The sequence below is a fragment of the Cydia amplana genome, chromosome 20 (genome assembly GCF_948474715.1).
Source record: "Cydia amplana chromosome 20, ilCydAmpl1.1, whole genome shotgun sequence".
Taxonomy (NCBI): domain Eukaryota; kingdom Metazoa; phylum Arthropoda; class Insecta; order Lepidoptera; family Tortricidae; genus Cydia; species Cydia amplana.
Genome location: NC_086088.1, coordinates 6217201 through 6238658, shown reverse-complemented (window position 1 = coordinate 6238658; position 21458 = coordinate 6217201). Strand labels below are relative to the sequence as shown.

Genomic DNA, 21458 nt, shown 5'->3' with positions numbered 1-21458 from the left:
AAGATATAAGTGAAAAACCGAAAAATGAGACCTTTTTTGCCCCCTCTACCCCCCCAGCACCGCGGCTACGGCCGGGGACTTTTGATATGTTCACCTCCTAACTAGTCCAAACAAAGTTACGGAGTCAAAAATTGTGTTCCTAGCTTTTCCCTCTATAACTTCTTATTGCTTGCCCTACCTACCCAAATTCGATTAATTAGTTGACCAGTTAAATACGTGCCTTTTGTTTTATTCGTATTAACTTGGTGATTGTACTTATGTAGCCATTCTGTGTCAGGGGTTAATAAGGGTCACATCACACAGTCCACAGCAGATCCGGCTTAAAGTTACCTACCTAGGCATATATAATTTCGATTCTTAAGTGTGTTAGGTATATATAATTCGGTTAGTTCCTACTTCCCTCCTACAGTTATATTTTTGTTTACCTTATCCTATTTAAATATATTAAATTCTAAGATTGGGTAAAAAATCTTTAGACCAAAATATTTGATTTTGTAACGAGCACAGTGTATCCGTTTTTAAATTCTACCTGAATATATTTTGTACAGTTCAGTGTGTAAAAATATAGGTACAGCATAATTATTTGTACATTCAGTATTCAAATTGTGCAATAAGAACAAATATGTATATACCAAGTATCAACTTAAGAAATTAATAAACTTTGTTATAAACTCACTGGTGTTTTATTTTCTACGATAAAAAAAATGTATGAGTAGGAGAGGAGTAGGATTATCAAGCGGACGGTTTTTATCGGTTTAGGAAGTCACTATTATCGATTTTTCGCAGCACTACTTTCTGTCATGTCGGTTATTATCGTTTCGAGAACTCACTATTATTGATTTTTCGCAGCACTACTTTCCATAAACTAATTGTCATTTGGCTTAAAGGTCTCGTAACCAGGCCATAAAATCCCAGAAAAAAAACTTTTCATTATGTTGGTATGAATGGAACTCCGACGATAAACGTCAAACCAAACCGTTTGACAAGTACTGTCAAATAATTACGTACTATGGAGTTCCGTCTCTTAGAACGTAGTGATTATATGCTCTTTGGTAAACATCAATGTGTCTGTGTTTCAATAAATTTTTATTGAAGTAATTATATTATAATTATAATTATGAAAACACTTCATAATTATAAAAACACATGATTCTTCGATGGTCCTATGTATAAGAAGGACAATCAAATTATTCCAGTGAATAAAATAAGCGCGTGTTATGATCTTGGTCTAAAGTTGTCTGAAAACTCATAATGCCTTTTAGAACACCAAAATTAAAAAGTGTTAGAGTGCGATTTATAATTATTATGTCGTTTCTCGTTGTGTATGTTTTGGCCACGTATATTATCGCCGAAAAGTATTTCTTTATCAAACGCAAGGGCAACACAAGTGCACCAAAGGTGGAGCTAGAATATGTCGTTGTACATCTGGATTTGAAGGGAGCTCCACCAAAGCTGTCGTATCTGCAGTCCCTCCTACCGATGATGAAGAAACATGGGGTCAATGGTCTCCTCATTGAATACGAGGACATGTTTCCCTACGAAGGGACACTGGGAATGTTGAGGGGGTTGAATAGTTACAAAAAGAAAGAGGTTAGTTAAAAAAAAACAGGCCAATTGCGAGTCGGACTCGCGCACGGAGGGTTCCGCACCATCAACAAAAAATAGAGAAAAACAAGCAAAAAAACAAGCAAAAAAACGGTCACCCATCCAAGTACTGACCCCGCCCGACGTTGCTTAACTTCGGTCAAAAATCACGTTTGTTGTATGGGACCCCCACTTAAATCTTTATTTTATTCTGTTTTTAGTATTTGTTGTTATAGCGGCAACATAAATACATCATCTGTGAAAATTTCAACTGTCTAGCTATCACGGTTCGTGAGATACAGCCTGGTGACAAACGGACGGACGGACGGACGGACGGACGGACAGCGGAGTCTTAGTAATAGGGTCCCGTTTTTACCCTTTGGGTACGGAACCCTAAAAACAAAGTACACAACCAAAGAAAATTGATTGTAAAACGAATTGAATAGACTAGCAAAAACTTGCATGTAATTTTCATTACATTTCGGTAGGATCTGATAAAACTTTTGAATGCAGAATACCTTAGTCGTCGGCAATGTAACGTAAATTGCATGCAAGTTCTCCATACAAACGTGGTCCCCATTTTCCTCTCTGGATATTGAGATTATGGATTTTTTTTACATAATATTATGTATATTAACTTATTAACCATAGCCCCCACGTTTGACTTGTTTCGATTATTGCAAAAATTAGAAGCGAAAAACAGATTTCATACATTTTTTTAAAATGCGAGTTATAAGCATATTGATTGCATCTATAATTTTACCCCTTGAATCTACCTGAATACCAACCCACATTTATACAAGACTACCTAAGTATAACAATTTTCTTGATATGGAAACTTAATTATTCCATTTAAAACTGTTTATTCCAGCTGCATGCATACCTCACCGCCGCAGTATCACTTGGTTTCGAGATAATCCCCCTGGTCCAAACATTCGGGCACATGGAATTCGTACTCAAGTATCAGGAGTTTGGCTTTTTGAGAGAAGCTCTTAAATTCCCTGACTCCATCTGTCCTAGTACTTTGGAGAGTCAGCATTTAGTGGAAGATATGATTGCACAGGTAAGGGAATTGTATGGCCTATCGGCTGACTTATAAGTGTTATGAGAAGATTTTGAAGTTGAATAAGTAGGTATATTAAATTAAATAAAAAATGGATAAGTAATCTAATGAGAAATAGGTAATAGAACAGAGCCCGTACCATGAGTCACTGACAGTATCAAAACTGACATATTTACGCTATCGAGAACGTAATTTACTTTCTATGCATCTCGTTTGCACTAATATGCGAGTACGAGCGAGATGTATAGAAAGTAAATTACGTTCTCGACAGCGTTTATGTCAGCGCCAAACTGATGGTAGCCGTACTGGCATACATAATTGAAGGGATGTTTACAAAAACAACATAACTGACTACATTGGTTGACACCTGAAACGATTAACAATGTTCTTAAAAAGTGTCAACCGCTCTAAGCAGTTATGTTTTTGTAAACATCCCTTCAATTATACTGGTACGTTAATAACCAATAACCATATGAGTTAAATGTTAGAGTATAGTATGATTTTCATTAAAATACAAATTAACAAGGACAAGTACGATTTCCTTTATATTTATGAACATAATTACGGATAATACAGGTCGTTTTTAATTGCAGACAATATTCTTCCCGATGAATGTATAGATGATACTGGGCAAATTTTACTTTGCGGCGGACCTCAAATACGCAAAAAAATTGCTGTACCATACATTTTGGTTGGTCAGATGTTGATTTTTTCTACGGAAGAGCCAGATTTTTTTTCGCGACTTCGGTGTTGGTCATCGGTCCCATGGTAAAAGTTGCTCAGTATGACCTACATAATTATTATATTCGCAGCGCAAAATATTGCCGAGAGTTAAAACAGTTCTGTTAATGTAATAATGGCTGCGGAACCCTAAGAAGAAAATAATATTTGACTTATGAAACATAAAAATAGAGTTCAGACTGCAGAACACAATACATAATAGAAAATTATATTACAGGTCATACTTTTTCACGAAGCAATAGCTCCTTTGAAATACATCCATGTAGGTTGCAATGAAGTTTACCATATCAACAAATGTGATCTATGTCGGCGAAGGAATGCCACGGATGAGTAAGTTATTCACTTACCCATTATTATTATGACAATATTATTTAATCGATTCTTACATTTAAGGTGCCGTAGGTTAAGAGAGTGGAGTTTTTAAACAATCGTACCAGTTTTGTAATCACAATACGGTTGCCAATTTTTTTATTAGCAATCTTGAGTACTTTCTCTAGTGACTTCATTGATTTGAACGAAGAAGAACAGGAACCTACGGGTCTTAATCGATCATTCATTGCACAGAACTTTGAACAGTCAGCAAAAGAAGTTGCTAAGCGGGCGAGGTGTTCAAAGACATCCAAGTGGAAAAATTCGTTTGTCGCCCTAGGCGTATATTATACGTAATTAAATGTTTCATATCTTGACCATGTTTGAAATATCCAACCAGTATTAAGTGTCCGAGACAATTTACGCCCCACCTGAAAGTAAAAATGTTTAATTGCCTCACTTTTTATTTTACTAAAGGAAGTAACCATTACACGTTTATTTTCTCCAGAGAACTGTTAACAGAGCACGTCAAGTTCCTCATTGAGACTGTCCACATCCTTAGTCCAGATACCACCGTTCTCATCTGGGACGACATGTACAGAGGTGTCAAGCCTATGGATTGCAGCAACATCATCTTAACTGAAACCGAAGTTGTACACTGGGACTACACTGCAAAACCCCATGTAGATGTGCACATCAATATGTACAAGTACGGCCGGATGTTTGATAACATCTGGATAGCGACCGCATTTAAAGGAGCTGATGGTAGGGAACGGATACTCCCTGATCTTAATATGAGATTCTACAACCATCTCCACTGGCTAAACTTCATATTTGATTATGGCACTCTGAAGAAATTGTTTAAAATTAAAGGTATCATACTCACAGGCTGGTCAAGATATGATCATTATGCGCCATTATGTGAAATTCTTCCAGCTTCAATACCGAGTTTAATTATTAATTTGATCCTCATTCAAAAGTATACAAGTGGAATTGTTGTTAAAAACATGAACGATTTAGATGTTTTCATTGATAAACATATAGAAAACAATCTAGACTCGAGCCTTCTATGTCAGAAACATAGCGAGCGTTTTTTGAATAAATTTGATTCTGAAACGTGTCATTATGAGGAATCTGATCTCTATACTACACTTCAACTTCTTAGTAATGCTTACAAATACTTCGTTATAAAAAAGAATGCCTCAAATGATGAAAAATCGAGGATAGAATATGAATACGTTGGTGGGGTTCAAACTGAAATGGCAACGTGTAGAAGAATTTTTTACGAACTTAAGAATATTGAGAAAGAAATTATCGGATTACTGTCAGATTATTTTGAGAATGATGTTATAATAGAGTATGTTCAGTCAAAAATACGTCGTTTGCAGGAAAACATTAAAAGGATTGTTCCGATTTCGGCATTAAAAGAATTCAACAATGTCCACAACTAGTCTTGCTAGCGCTGTAAAATCGAGGAAGCCCAAACAGCAATCTGAAAATGTAATTATATTGGATACGCAGGGTATTAGGGCGTTTTTTTTTGTTGCCCCCTACACTTTTTTTTTTAATTTGGGTTTTTTTATGTTATTTCTACTCAGAATCACGAGCTCTGTCTATCCTAATAGGAGAAATAGTGTCCCAAAATTTCCATACATTTTTCGATCTTTCTATTGCGCGACCGCCATACAAAGTTTATGAAAAATGGTGACGTAATGGAAATAAAAACCTTAGGACACTTTTTTTCTCCTATTAGGATAGAAAGAGCTCGTGAAATACCATAAAAAATCCCAAATTTGAAAAAAAAGTGTAGGGGACAACAAAAAAAACGCCCATTATAGGCTTTAAAGCCTGTAACTAGCCCACAGGCCGCACGTATAGAAAATTTGACGGCTCTAAATTAAGTCAGCTTCACCTGGGCACTGGCGTAAGTAAATAATAAGTTAAGTTTGTACGGAACCTCGACATGTAATTAAATGAAGAGGTCTGAAGAGTATGTAACCCGACAAGTTTTCTAAAGTCGGCAAGGCACCATTCTTACAAGCAGATTGGTACTGGAATGGTATTGGGTTTTCATCTCTATTCCCCAGTCATAGAGTCGTTGCAAATGTTTTTTATGATTCGTAGAATATTAATTTACTTACTGAAGCCATATGCGACTTAGTCACAGAAATGTAATTACAAGATTGTTCATTGGGCAATACTGAATCAGTTCAGGTATGGGGCCCGATACATTCCACGACTCTTCTCTTTCCGAACGACTGTTCGAAAATAGACTCTTCTAACGTATGTTGTTTTGTCTCAATACATCTAGTTTTACCAGATAGATGCAGCATGCTTACTATAAAATATAGTATTTACAAAAGTAGTATGCGATGTTGTTTATCATTACTAAAGTCATTAATGCTTTATAGAATTTCTACTACCTACTCCTACAATCAAAGATTTTAATTTCGGACCCATTTTGTACATTGCCACAGTGACAATAATAGTATGAGCTCTCCAAGAGGTCTCTAGCGATTTTCATATTGATTGTCACTGTAACAAGGTACGAAATGGGTCATAAATTAAAATCTTGGACCGTACTAACTAAACTTAGGTATTTTTAGATAACTTACCTTACTTTTACTTTACTGCTTGCTTAGTGCCTGTTACGTGTAGTTTTGTGAATTTAAACTTCGATTCGTAAACTACAAGACTCTAGTCGCGATTTCTGAGTCTAGAAGCCTCGAACCTTAAAGCCTCGATCATTTATGCATCAACTTAATAAGTTCGCGTTGCTGCTTACGAGCACAGAAACCTCGAGTCTTTAGGCCTCAAGCTTTAAAGCCTCCTAAGCTTTGAAGATTTAAGTCTATAAGGTTTGTAGCATTTAAGTCTTAAAAGCTTACGTGACATTTTATTAAACGAATGAATTCGCTGTTGTATGTTCTGTACCTCAGCCGCATTTCGTTTAAGCCCTGTAAATAGAAGCAGTATTTCTAGTTATCGACAGTAAGTGAGAAGGTGAAGCAGCCTTATTTATATTTGAATGAAAAGCGGGTGAAAAATAAAACCGATTCCAACTAGTACAAAATAATAAATTTTATGCTCATGCATATGAGTCAAACTACTAATTTTATATGATTGTCCATTATCTCTTTTACAACCGTGGAACATTTAAATGGTAGTAAAGTCTGTACGTACTCTTTATCTACCGACCTCTTTTATACTTAGGTACCTACCTAATGTCATCTGTTGCAATTCTGGATGACAAACGTAAAATCTTTGATTTGTAAACATCAATGTGTCAATGATTCAATAAATTTTTATGAAAGTAAGTAATTATAATTATGAAAACACTCCATAATTATGAGAATACATAATTTTTTGATGGTCCTATTTATAACAAGGACAAGCAAATTATTCCAGTGAATAAAATAAGCGCGTGTTATGATCTTGGTCTAAAATTGTCTGAAAATTCAAAATGCCTTTTAGAATACCAAAATTAAGAAGTGTGAGAGTGCGAGTCATAATTGTTATGTCGTTTCTCGTTGTGTACGTTTTGGCCACGTATATTATCGTCGAAAAGTATTTCTTTATCAAACGGAAGGGCAACACAAGTACACCAAACGTGGAGCTAGAATATGTTGTTGTACATCTGGATTTGAAGGGAGCTCCACCAAAGCTGTCGTATCTGCAGTCCCTCCTACCGATGATGAAGAAACATGGCGTCAATGGTCTCCTCATTGAGTACGAGGACATGTTTCCTTATGAAGGACCACTGGGAATGTTAAGGGGGCGGAATACCTATCAAAAGAAAGAGGTTAGTAACAAAAACTAAGTACGTAACAAAATAAGTATAATGATGTGGGTAGTGCATAATTGTTTTCTCCAAAACGTTCGTATTTATCATGCTACTTCAATCAACCTCAGTACTTTTTGTACCGGGACTAAATGAAATAGCAAGACACGTTTGTACTTTTCTGTGAAAATACGATCTAAAATAATTATGCACTTACAACTGTAAAGAAATAGCATGAGACGGAATTACCATGACACAAAATTTAAAACCAGAGAGTTTGGTCCATACGTCCTTAAGAATATTAAAATTTGTCGCCAAACAGCCTGTTAAACTCTTAGCGACAAAGCTTAATTTGTCACTAAAATGTTGTCTTCTCGTCATTTATCCTTTATTAACATACACCATGTTTTCTATCTTCTAAAAATTCACTTGTTAGCTATATATTTAATAATAAAAGAAAATTTTCTTTTGATTCAAACGAATTTCTCAAAATATATACTTACCTTAGGTACTATCTTTATATAATTTTTAACCTACCTGTTCTGAATACCCACACCCTATTTATACATTTCTAATTTTTCGTGAATTAGAAACTTACTTATTCCATTTAAACCTGCTTTTTCAGCTGCGTGCATACCTCACCGCCGCAGTATCATCTGGTTTCGAGATAATCCCGCTGGTCCAAACATTCGGCCACATGGAATTCGCCCTGAAGCATCCTGAACTTGGCTTTTTAAGAGAAGTTCCTGAATTCCTTGACTCTATCTGTCCTAGTTCCTTTGACAGCCAGCATTTTCTTGAAGAAATTATAGGACAGGTAAGTGAATTGTATATTAGGGCCTACTGCTTTTACATAGAAAATTTATAAGAAGATTTTTAGGATGACGATAGTGTTGCTCAATAAATTTAAATAAAATATGAAATTGAGGTAATAAGGAACCAAAGTAATGGTAAGAGAACTTAAACAAGAAGCAACAACCACAACTTCTGTAGGTACGTTATAAACCTTCTGGGATGATAGAGCTGTCTATAGTAAGACTTTCATTAAAAACCATCATCAGGCCTTTAACATCTTGGTAACTAGTATATATATATATATATATATATATGTGTGTGTGTGTATATATATATATATGTGTGTATATATATATATATATATATATATATATATATATATATATATATACTATACGCTTTCCTTTATCGTTATGAATACAATAATAGCTGTTGGAGTTGGCCCCATACTAATGTGAGCATAGAGATGATCATCATCATCATCATCAAAAGTTGCTCAGTATAACCTATTGTATATTCACATCGCAAACTATTTCTACATTATAAAAAAACACCTTGTATTTTGAGACTATAACGGTTGTTTCTGCAATAACGGCTGCGGAACCCTAAAAAGGAAAAAATATTTGGCTTTTGAATGAAAACAATAAGGTTAGGACTGCAAAATTGAATAATTCAAAAATTCTTTATTACAGATTATACGTTTTCACCGAAAGATAGCTCCTTTGAAATACATCCATGTAGGTTGCGATGAAGTTTACCATATCAACAAATGTGATCTATGTCAGCGAAGGAATTCCACAAATGCGTAAGTTTTTCGCTAACCCGTTACTATTATGAAAATGTTATTAAATCGATGGTTATCTTTAATCGGTCGTTCTTCGAACAGAGTGTAGCAATAGCAAGTATCCAAGTGGAAAAAATAGAGTTTGTCGCCCGAAGCGTAAATTAGTAATGAAATAATCCATATCTGACCCATTTTTGCAATATCCAACTAGCAATAAGTACCTGAGACAATTTTCGCCCCTACCTTAAAGAAAAATGGTGATTGCTACACTATGTATTTGAGTATTTCATTAAAGGAAGTTTATTGTCTCCATCCTATCACTTCCAGTGAACTGTTAACTGAGCACGTCAAATTCCTCATCAAGACTGTCCACAAGCTTAGTCCAGACACCACCGTTCTCATCTGGGACGACATGTATAGAGATGTCAAGCCTATGGATTGCAGCGACATCATCTTAACTGACACCGAAGTTGTACATTGGGACTACACTGCAAAACCTCACGAAGATGTGCATATCAATATGTACAAGTATGGCCGCATATTCGATAATCTGTGGATAGCGACGGCTTTTAAAGGAGCCGATGGAAAGAAAAGGATACTCCCTGATCTTAATATGAGATTTTACAACCACCTCCACTGGCTCAACTTTATATTCGATTATGGCACTCTGAAGAAATTCTATAAAATTAAAGGTATCATACTCACAGGCTGGTCAAGATATAACCATGAGGCGCCATTATGTGAAATTCTTCCAGTTTCAATACCGAGTTTAATTATTAATTTGATCCTCATTCAACAGTATACAAGTGGAATTGTCGCTGAGAACATGAACGACTTAGATGATTTCATTGATAAACATATAGAAAATAATTTAGACTCTAGCCTTCTATGTCACAATCGCACCGATCGTTTTTTAGATACATTTGATTCAAAAGCGTGTCATTATGAGGAATCTGATCTCTACACTACACTTCAACGTCTTAATAATATCACATCAGTCGCATATTCTATATTGGATGATTATGCTTACAAATACTTCGTTATAAAAAAGAATGCATCCGATGATGAAGAATCGAGGATAGAACATGAATACTTTGATGTAGTTCAAACTCAAATGGAAACGTGTGGAAGCATTTTTTACGAACTCATGAGTATTGAAACAGAAATTATTGGATTACTATCAGTTTATTTTGAGAATGATGTCATACTAGAATATGTTCGAACAAAAATACGTGGTATTCAGAAAAACATTCAAGGATTGTTCCGGTTTTGGCAATATAAGAATTCAACGTCCACAAGTATTTCTAGTATTTATACCCAGACTAAATTACGTACATAATATTCAATTTGTATTTTTATTTATTTCTTATTAAAAATGATCAAGGGCTGTAAAATATAGAAATTGCCTTATCTAGGTATGGCTACGCATGTACTTTTGTTTTTGCGTAATTATTTTCTTAACCTTTTCGCCGGCACGTCAATGAATTAATAAAAAATGTACACACGTAAACAACCCGTATAACATGTATGTGTCGCTTAACTTCAAACTCGTTTAAATCCATACGACCCTCTCAGAAAATATATCTACCCTACCTTTCCTTAATACGAAAATCGCATAATCTGACAGATGGATTTACCCGAGTTTGAAGTTAAAGCGACTCATATTTAAAGTCGCTGCGTGTGGGGCACGAAATGTAGATACTGACTTTATATCTAATACCTTTAAACGAGCAATTCTTGTTTATTTATTAAATATCTGGGTGACCGAGCTTCGCTCGGAAAACATAAAAAAAACTCGAAAATGCGCGTTTTCCCAGAGATAAGACCTAGCTAGATCGATTTTTCGGCCCCAAAAACCCCCATATAGCAAATTTCATCGAAATCGTTAGAGCCGTTTCCGAGATCCCCGAAATATATACTGCTTGTTTAAAGGTATTAGATATAGATATATATTTTTATTTATATATATATATGTCGTAGTCAGATTGTATAATCCGCCGTATTACATTACGGCTAGCCGTTTTACAAAACAGGGGCGTTTTGAAATGCGGCGGTTCGACGATTAGCCGGATTGTCATTGCGATACGTTCTTCAATAAGGCGGCCTACGTTTAGCCGCATCGTATCTACTATTTATATTGTAGAGTGACCATTCTTTCGGTCGCCTACGTAACCTGAGTTTGACAATGTTTGCAATTTAATTTATTTTTACCATGGTCCCACCGCACTACATGTGTTTCTTTTCCAAAACATTTCCTTCACAACTTAAATAGACGGAGCCCCGCAAGCGGGGCTCCTATTTCTGGGCTGTTTGCCCTTCGGGCATCTGAAGCTACCTAACGAACCTAACCTACTTACCTACCTACGCTTTTTTCCCCAAAATGTAATGTTTTCACGGACGTCTCACTAAATCAATAGCTAGGTAGGTTAGGTTCGTTAGGTAGCTTCAGATACCCGAAGGGCAAACCGCTCAGAAATAGGAGCCCTGGGGAAGTTGCGAAGGAAATGTTTTTTGAAAAGAAACAGTCCGACGAACTCCAGATTTGATGGACACCCCAGCGTTTTTCATAGTTTGTTGTTGTTATGTCAGGCAGCGCCACGAGTGTTAAAAATGGGAACTAAAAACTGTCAAAGCGGCGGCTAATGATTCGCTGTATTACATTACGGCTAGCCGTCTTGAAGAACGTATGGCGCCGAATACATTCCGGCGGATTTTCATTCAGCCGCATTCAATCCGGCTAATCGTCGAACCGCCGCATTTCAAAACGCCCCTGTTTTGTAAAACGGCTAGCCGTAATGTAATACGGCGGATTATACAATCCGACTGCGACATATATATATTTCGGGGATCTCGGAAACGGCTGTAACGATTTCAAAGAAATGTACTATATGGGGGTTTTCGGGGTCGAAAAATCGATGTAGCTAAGGTCTTATCTCTGGGAAAACGCGCATTTTTGAGTTTTTATATGTTTTACGAGCAAAGCTCGGTCTCCCAGATATTTTTAATAATTGACTTACCGTCAATGGCGGCGAGAAGGTTAAACCAGCCGCTATATGACGGCACCACTATCCTAGGAAACCAGAGCTTAAAGGTCATTTGTGCCTTTTTGAAAGAAATATTTACAAAGTAAAATATTTATTGTCATAAACAGCAGGTCAGTTACGGCCCATAAAACATCCACATGATATTTAAATAAGTATTGCATTCATGGCATACAAACTAAAAGCGTTCATAATCGGTAACACAAAATATGACTAGGTTCTATAAAGTGTTATCTGACTAAACCCATTAAAAAGTAACATTATAGTAACAATATACATGGTAGCAACAATATTATAAGATCTTTGTATACTTATATAAAATATTAAAAATGAGTACAAAACAGCATTCATGCATCAACCGTATAAAATCTAGAAACCTAAACAATTAGTAACATAACAATATCACTTACAACGGTATTAAAACTATTAAGTTCCACTCAATCCTTCGATCAACACGGGCTTCCGACACCTCGAAAGGGATAGGCCCAAGCGATATCTTGGCATTCAAATCATTCTGCCATTTTTCGCGAGGGGGAACGTGCACACAGTCGCACTTCTCACACACTTACGTACAATCTGTAAAATGACAACACAAATACATAGAAAATGACACCTTACACAGACAAATCTTGCACACCTCGATCTGTTTTTGTGTTCGGACGAATCACAAGTGTCACAACACGCACACTAAGACATTTTCGTCAAAGAATTTTATTGTTTTCTGAGAGATGAGAAGTCGGATTTGTCGCTCGACCGATCCGCAATTTGTACTGGGCGAGCAAAATCGATAAATCCAGCAATTACATGAGACTTATAATAATTGTGTTTAAATGTAATTAAACGTATGACATGTAAAAAAATATTACATGTGAAGTGTAACACCTTCTTTTTGTAAATTTGATGTCCCCGACCTCTTTTTACAACAAAAAACCGAGCAATTAGGCATTTTTTCTGCTGCTGTGTTCACTCGCGCGTCTGGACTCGGTCTAGTTAAAAATCCGAGCGCAACTAGTTTTAGTACCCGCGCTAGATCAGTTGATCTTGCACCTAGGCAGATGGAAAATAGTGCGAATGCCGCATCCCTTCCGTGTTGATCGAAGACTCAATCACAATTAATCTGCACGAATTTATCTTTATTTTCATTATCTTTTCCTTCGTTGCTTTTGCCTTCGTCGGTTACGCTTTTGCTTTTGTGTACTGGAGCTATTTCTATTGGCGGTGCTGGATTACCTTCAACTAATATGTCTTCCTCTGTAATTGGTAACCCAACTGTATCAGCTATCTTTCTGCTCGCCGTTTTGAATGTATCTGATAATTTCACTTGAACAACGTTGATGCACATAGACATTAAGGCTAGACCAAAAACTAGATAAAGAATTGACATCATCATGAACAAAGGGTGTTTTGGAACGTAGTCACCTAGACCAATCGTCGTCATTGATATGAACACAAAGTAGAAAGACTCAAAAAAGCCCCATTTCTCCCATATATCGTATCCTAATGCCCCAACAACGATGTATACGACTAAAATGAAGATGGCAATAGAGATGGGCAGATTGAATTCTTCATCAATAATAAAGTCTGAAGGTGCTGGAGTCTCAGGCTCAATTGTATCGTCTATTACAGTTGTATGCAGCTGGCCAGGTTTAGGTGGTAGGGGTGGCGGAACATCGCTAGGTTTTCTTTCAATTTTCGGCGGATCTCCATTACCTTCCGGCTTAGATTCCAAATCTTCTTCGGTATTAAAAATCTGCGATGGTCGTCTCACAACATCTGCTACCATATTCAGTCCCTTCACCATGTCCTAAAATTAAAGAAAAATGCCTTGTTATTCCTTTGAAAAGCCCCACAAAAGACTCATAAAAATATAAGACAACACACGCTCCGAGCGAAATCATTACTCAGACTAAAAATAGGAAAAATCTTCCGAATAATGTTTTCTTTTCAACAGCGGTTATTTGAAACATTATTTTTCCAGAACAACATTCTTACAAACAGGGAAAGGCGGTTGTTTGATTTATATCGACACAAAGATTGAGCATGTTTCGGCTAATTTGAGAGATACGTTTTTTATTGTCATCATCGCGATGACACGGTATTTACATACATCAATTTTATTATGTTTTGATTTTGATGTGTGTGTTGATTTTGTTCATCGGTAAATTGATATTATTTTTCGATACTGACTAATAAAATGCATCAAATTAGGCTAATAACCTGATATATGTAGTATCCTCGATAAAAATAAAATATCGTAGTAAGTGTGCAGTGTGATTGTTTTTGGCAAACCTTGTACAATCGATGAATTGTGTTTGACAATTGTCATAAACTTCGCAAGAGAAATATCAGCTTTTTTCCAAATATAATAAAGTTTTTTTAAATAATACAATGATGGTGGCAAACAGGAATACGGCCCGCCCGATGGTAAGCGGTAACCGTAGCCCATGGATACCTGTGACGTCAGTCAAGATTCCCATTTTTGGAATTTTATGCAACTGGACGCATAAAGGGGTACATAAAAGAATACTTCGAGTACATGAGCCAAGCTAAGCTCTAAGTCTAAGCTAACTCTGCACTGTCTCGGCGTAATAAAGTGTGGAAATACAACAATAAACGGCATATTTTCAAATGTTAGAGTTAGCTTATTCAGAGTCTACTTTATCTGTGAATGAAAGGTAGCGGTAAGTATCACAGATACAGACAGAATCCCACATGGCTGGAGCCCAGTGATTGTGACGGTGTTTCTATATCTAAATATATTACTACAAACTACTCTGTAATAATAGCATTCTCACCTCAACATGCGTGACCCTCCTCACACTTCTACAGCTCCTCGTGTAATAGAACCTCCTGATGAACGACCAGAGGAACTTGATGATGCGCGTGAACAGCTTGCCAAAGTCAGCGAGCACGATCAAGAAGAGTGGGATGCCGACGATTGCGTAGACGATGGTGGCGATACGGCCTGATAGCGTCTTGGGAGTTATGTGACCATACCCTGGAATCATAAAAGACAGGATCAGTAATAATAATTTTACTAGCATATTTCTGCGGCAGGTGGTGAGTTTGGTATTTTCTAAGGAGAAATAGGTATTGACCACGTCATAATAAACTCGTAAAGGGTAGGGGGTCTATTATTGTAGGAAATTAAAGAGTTAACAAGGCTTTCTAATTTTGTGAAAAGGTTTATATTATAGGATGAAAAATAAAATAACAATTTGTTAATGATTTTTTTTAGAATACGTTGTCTTACCAATTGTTGTAATTAAAGTCAGGCAATAGACGAACGAATTCATAAAATTCCAAGATCTCTGACCGCTAAACGATGTAACTCCCGCTTCGTGGGCTGTATGCAGCTGGTTTTCGAACTCGTAAAGCTTGCTTCTGGCCATAGACTTCCAGTCCTCTTCGCGTAAATAGTGACTTCCACGCCAAAGATTCTCGATAAAGTCGCGTTTAACGTTCCTAGTGCTGCATTTATAAGTATTTTCAAAAGATCCTTCAAAAGTTCTAAACATCATCCCGCCTAAGCCACATAACGTGATCAAGAGTATAAAATCACAGACGCATTGGTTTCTTAATCTAGTTATGCTTTTACAAGCAGATTTCTGTTCTTCCTTAAACTGTCGCCAATTAGCTATTAATTTCCATTTCGATCTAACAGGTTTCTTTTTTTCATCGTCAGTTTTTGTTTTAGTTTGTTTATCTTTTTCTTTGTCCGCTTTCTTTTCTTTTTTCACTCCGTTTTTAGCTTCGGCAATTGACCTCTTTCGCAGACCGGATTTATGCTCTAAGTGTTTAGTGTTATTGTCGGAAGCTAAAATTATGTTGCCCCGATTTTCTCTTTTATCAACTTCTTGGCTAAGTAGGTGCAATTTACGGGTCAGTTCAGCAGTACGTTCAGATAAGTCGAAATCGTACTCGTTTTCACTAGGTGACGTTGAGTAGCAACTCGAGGTGTATTCCGACTGGCTGGCATCAACATACCCTGAGCTTTGTCTACTTTGTTTTTCAGATTTTATACTAGCTTTATTAGCTGGTGTTAAGCCAGATAAAATTTCTATGTCGCTTATAATTTGAATTGTTTTAGGACAGGATATTCCTCGAGTACGTCGCGGAGTTGATGGCGTCTTGTTTGGTGTTTGAAGATTTTTATTATAATCGCGTCTATACTCTGGGGGCAATCTTGGGTCATCTTTCGTAATGGACAAACTCCTTGCTCTCGCTTGTTGCATTAGTTCTATTATTTCTTTACTAGTCTGACTCATACTTGTGCCAGTTTTGTCAATGACTTTAACATCTTCGACTCTGTTAACGGACTGTGATCGATTTGCTCTGGGTGATCTATTCTTTACAAACCTCCGAGGTGTAGGCATTACTTTACGCCGCGCTGCTTGTGCCGGTAAATTTTGCTGATTAATTTGATCCTCACTCATCTCACTCTCACTAGTTTTACCCTGTAAATATCATTACAGGTATGTATTAGTTTGTCTTCTATTCTATTTTGTTAAACTATATACATGGTGTTCATATTTCATTTTTCGTTAATTCAACATAAAATACAGCGCTATTAACAAAGCAATTAACAGAATCAAAAAGAACATAACGAAAAAACTGACCCCGAATCGTGTTGCGGATTTGCTCCGTGCTGGTTTTACTGGTGGTATTTTAGATTGTGTTTGCGCCGGGTCATCTTTTGGTTTGAGAACTTGTTTCACAATGTTTGGCCTACCTTCTCCTGTTAACTTTCTACTTGGAGTTCTAACAACTCTTTCCCTTATTTCAACTGCAGGCTTATTTTCAGGAAGCACCTTTCTACTCGGCGTGCGTTCTATTTGATAAACTTTAGTCACTAGTTCTCCGGGACTTGCTGGTGTTTCAGGAGTTTTTGGTTTCGTAACTGGTTTTTTCTCTTGTGGTTCATGTTTTTGATCAAATGTGAAGACGTCTTTTTTAACTGGAGTTTTTGGTATTTTTGGTTTATCTTCAGTCTTCGCAGCTTGTTCGTCCGGGTACACCATTGCTTCTAATTTTTTCGGCGTCGAAGGAAACGGGTATGGGAAGTTAGTGTCTTTGGGCGATGCGGTCGTTGGTGTTGAAGGTGTCAGGGATCGCTTTCTTTCTGGCGGAGGCTCAAAGGTTAAGGAGCCTCGCCGACCAGTGTCTTCGTCTTTTGGACTCAATGTATATGTCGTGCTTAGCAGCTTGTTGGTAGGATCAACGAAACTCCCTTTGCGTTGTAATCCTATGGGCTCTACTTCCCTGTCTTTTTCCATAACAGCAAAGGGAGATACACTCCTTCGCCTCCTTTCGTTAGCAGCCATTGCCCTTGCTTCGATGACTGCTTCTGTATCCAAGTCATATACTGGATCTTTTGCTCCAGACTGTTCCTGAACTAAGCGCTTCATTTCCTCGTATGTGTTATCTGCTTCTATCTCTCTAGAGTTTCTTGGTTGGTAGTCTTCATCATCTGAGGTAGGTGTGTCTTCGTGAGGAATAGGAGTCCGCCCGGGTTCAGGAGTTTTCTCTCTTTGGCCTCTATTCTTCGAAAGGTTCCTCCTCTTCTTGATGGACATATTCTGGGTTTCCATTTCGTCTACGTTTGCTTTCTCACTGGATTTAGATCTAGATACTAGGTGTCCTAAGGTTTGGCACTGGGAATCTTGGGTGATTGTGGGAATTTGGAGGGTTAATCTACTTTTCTTTTCATTTCCCTCTTCACTCATCACCTCACGAGTATCTTAACTTGTCGACCTGAAAAATAAACACTCAGGTCAGTACGCGCAGTGAACCGTATCAATCCAATGACGATTAAGATCTGAATGCAACTCTGTTACAAATATTGGCAAAGTGCATGCCATCCACTGCCAATGCGTATGACATACTTAACAAGGTGTCAATAAGCTAATAACAATTGAATGGAGCTTACCTTTCGCGACAATCCAATAACAAACACCTCTATTGTATCAGGGCAGGTCGACGTCTAATAAAAGAATCTATTTTCGACAGCACACTCGCGTAAACAAACTTCGAACTAGTCGATCCATCTTAGTCACGTGAAGCTTTAGAACACTTTTTAAGGGAAATTGATTAGCGATTGTCCCTTCCCCTTGTTATTTAACTGCGCAGAGCAGGATAGTACTGTGTTATAATGTGCGATACTCGCGGGACTGCGCGCCAAACCAGCCGGGCGGCGATCCAAATTTAAAACACCTATTTCTACATTTTATACGTACGTACGCTTTTAACACCAGCCGACCAGTATAATGTGGCATTCCACTTCTCAGTATCCACTCAAACCAGACACGTGCTAGCGCACTTTTAAATGGGTAATGAGGGATCTTTATAACTGGTTCAATCGAGTTTTCTATCCAAACTGCGTTGTAAAAGGTGATCGACGTCCCGTTACGGGGCGGTAAACTTTTGCTGACTTCAAACTTTGATCGTTGACGAAAAATAAATTGATGTTTACATTCCGAATCTTGCACTTTTGTGACGTCCAATGTCATTAGCTATCTCCGTTACCCAGGATATGTGTGAAAGAGAAGCAGCTAATGCTATCGACGCAATATTATGGTATTCTTTTGGCATCCATTGGTAATACAAAACATCACATGATCAGCGTAACAAGAATATCAAATGAATTGTAATCAGTCATAAGACTTAAGATCACGCCTTTTAAGCTGGGAGCCAACTTCGGTGAATGACCGCGCTATATTTCTGTTAGATTTTTTTCACAACGGTCCACATAACAATCCTAAGAGCGTTTTCTCATCGTCCGATCCGATATCAAATGCAGGGTCCTAAATTCACAATGCCTGCGCGCCCCGCGCCTGTTCAGCGCCACACTACAGCAAACATTGTGCCTACACATAATACACACACAGACAAAAAATATCGGTCCGACAGCTGACGGGGGTCTGATATGGCTGAAATTGTCGGAAGTGCCAATCCAATATCGGAAATCGGAAGGCCCCTATGAGGAAGATAGAGGATTGCTATAGGTACAGAATTCTTAAATGAATAAATAAATACAGAAAACATATATTATATGACTCCTATATCCAATATTCAATAATATCGGATTCGACAATGTGAAAACGCTGTCAGTATTCAATGCTGCCACATTTCCGTCTACTTTTCATGTGGTAAAAATCAAGCCCTGAATACAACCTTTGAACGGTCCTTTTAACCAATAGCACAGAATAAATAATAGTACTAAGTACAGAAGACTCACTCTCTAACAAAACGCGTCTGTTACGATCAGCACAGATATGGCCGCTAGGTGGCGACAGCGCCACGCGCGGCTTATGGCTTTCCCCAAAATTGGGGCCGAACGGATGTATTTTTAGCTACCTGTAGCAAAGCGACGAAATCGCGGAGTGAGACACGCCTGCCAATAGATACAATCAAAAAATTGAATTTCCTATTAGTCATTTGTACCTACTATGTCACAGTAACAATAGCTATGAGATCTCTAGCGATTTCTAGCTTTCATATTGATTAACACTGTGAAAAGGTACGAAATGGGCCGGAAATTAAATTCTTTGACTGTATTGTAAGGAAATTTATGGACTATTTCAATCTTTAAGTGCCTACAAAAGAGGAAAGAATCTTCAGAGGAAGTAGATTAAATTCGCTCGTGTCGTAAACAAGTCGAACTGAATACCAATCAGCTCGCAAATAAATCACAAACGTCGCGTGTCTTTGTTTATCTCCAATGCATCCAACGCCTTCAAAGACAGGGTTGTCAGATGTCAGGGTTTCCCGGAAATGTCAGAATATTTCAAATATTTTCATTCCTCTTTTCCACTCCTTAAACAGCGGTTTATTTTACAAGCTTTTATTTAACTTGCCCTGTTGGTAAATAAGTAGTATGTTATTGTGGGTTAAATCTGACCCACTTCCCGATTTCCGGTATATTTTCATTTCTTAGATGTTAATAGATTATGAGATAACCTAGGCCCAAAACGAAATACTTTTTTATAACTTTTGCAATTTATTATGAGCTAATAAACACTTCAAATACATGTATTGTTATCACACGTATTTTTAGGAGCAGTATATTTATTTTTCGCCATTTTGAACTTGTCGACTTGACTGCAGGATAATGTAGAGTCAATAGAAATCACTACATAGTATAAAACAAAGTCGCTTCCCGCTGTCTGTCTGTCTGTATGTATGCTTAGATCTTTAAAACTACGCAACGGATTTTGATGCGTGATTCAAGAGGAAGGTTTATGTATAATGTGTTAACCCGTGCGAAGCCGGGGTGCGTCGCTACTAATAAATAAATTAATAATAATCAAGAATTTTTCAAATTTATTACTAGCAACCCAATTCAAAGCTTCGTTTGTTTGCTTTGAGTTTCGAAGGCACGCTTCAATAGTTAACTTCAAAGGCATAGGTAGTAAATGTATGGAGTATATGAAAAGCCTTTCCCGACGTGTAAATAATGTCATTTTCTTAAATAAAACAAAACTAGCACAAACGAACTCGAAGTACGCTTACAAAAGAATTGAATTTAGAATTTCTTTGTATATCAGATTCTTTAGAACAAAGACATTCGCAATATACATGTAAGTAGGTAATGAATGTTCATTATCCTATGCTTTTGTGTGGTAAGAGTGACTCTTACTGCACTGAGATAAAGTTTATTTTACCGGAATAGTTACAACAGTCCAAGGAAACACACTGTTACTACTAAATTTAATCGCTAAAGACGCTTAGTATCATAAAATCCGTTCAAAATAAAGAAATAGGCAATTGAATTTTCTATCAAATTTTGATCAAAGCTTGAATGCAGGAAATCTGTAAATTATTACTAGTTTGTTTACACTTTGAATAGCTCGTCGACTTAACGAGATCGAACACTATCGCAATATCAACCAGTATAGAGAATCGTTAGATTAGCGCCTAAATTAAACTGTATAGCAAATACTCGTTCAGCGATCTTTGCTCTATCAGCCACAACGTGCACGATGGTCGTGTATTTTAGGCGTTTACCGAAATAAATCGTACAAGATGCCAAGTTTAGAGTTTCCGACTTCCCATTTAGTAATTGGTTATTGAAAAGTAACACTTTCGTTTTCGAAGCTGGCTACTAAAACAGGTCTGAAGGGAAATAACTATACCTATCCTACTATACTAGTACGTAATATATACTCTCTCGTCCTGTGTCTATTTTCATATCCACTCTTTACAACGCTACACCAAACTAACTGCCTCTGTTTAACCCAATGTTTGACTGGTAGAGAATGCCTCAAGGCGTTAAGTCCGCCATTTGTACTCTTTTTGTGTAAATTTGTGCAGTTTATAACTCAGAAGAGGTCGTAGGATATTTTAATCTCGGAATGCATT

At 37.1% G+C, this 21458-nt stretch overlaps 4 protein-coding genes across 4 annotated transcripts in view; 2 read left to right on the top strand and 2 right to left on the bottom strand.

The window, feature by feature from the left end:
* Positions 1 to 1112: 1112 nt before the first annotated feature.
* Positions 1113 to 5148, top strand: LOC134657667 (hexosaminidase D-like). The gene is made up of 5 exons (XM_063513230.1): positions 1113 to 1590; positions 2456 to 2647; positions 3606 to 3718; positions 4206 to 4935; positions 5086 to 5148. The coding sequence occupies exons 1-5, from the start codon at positions 1252 to 1254 to the stop codon at positions 5146 to 5148; spliced, it is 1437 nt and encodes a 478-aa protein (XP_063369300.1). The 5' UTR covers positions 1113 to 1251.
* Positions 5149 to 6943: 1795 nt separating this feature from the next.
* Positions 6944 to 10396, top strand: LOC134657666 (hexosaminidase D-like). Its single transcript, XM_063513229.1, has 4 exons — positions 6944 to 7499; positions 8104 to 8295; positions 8966 to 9078; positions 9385 to 10396. Exons 1-4 carry the CDS (start codon positions 7161 to 7163, stop codon positions 10394 to 10396), a joined length of 1656 nt encoding a protein of 551 aa, XP_063369299.1. The 5' UTR covers positions 6944 to 7160.
* A 2804-nt stretch (positions 10397 to 13200) lies between these two features.
* LOC134657453 (TWiK family of potassium channels protein 7) overlaps positions 13201 to 21458 on the bottom strand; it is a 61982-nt gene continuing 53724 nt past the window's right edge. Inside the window, exons 4-5 of the mRNA XM_063513013.1 lie at positions 14894 to 15096; positions 13201 to 13902 (exon numbers count right to left, since the gene is read on the bottom strand). Coding sequence (XP_063369083.1) covers positions 13201 to 13902; positions 14894 to 15096 — 905 coding nt within the window. The remainder of the gene's footprint in view (positions 13903 to 14893; positions 15097 to 21458) is intronic.
* Positions 16413 to 18491, bottom strand: LOC134657482 (neurofilament heavy polypeptide-like). The gene is made up of 2 exons (XM_063513052.1): positions 18028 to 18491; positions 16413 to 17852 (listed from the first exon to the last, which is right to left on the bottom strand). The coding sequence occupies exon 2, from the start codon at positions 17822 to 17824 to the stop codon at positions 16643 to 16645; it is 1182 nt and encodes a 393-aa protein (XP_063369122.1). The 5' UTR covers positions 17825 to 17852; positions 18028 to 18491; the 3' UTR covers positions 16413 to 16642.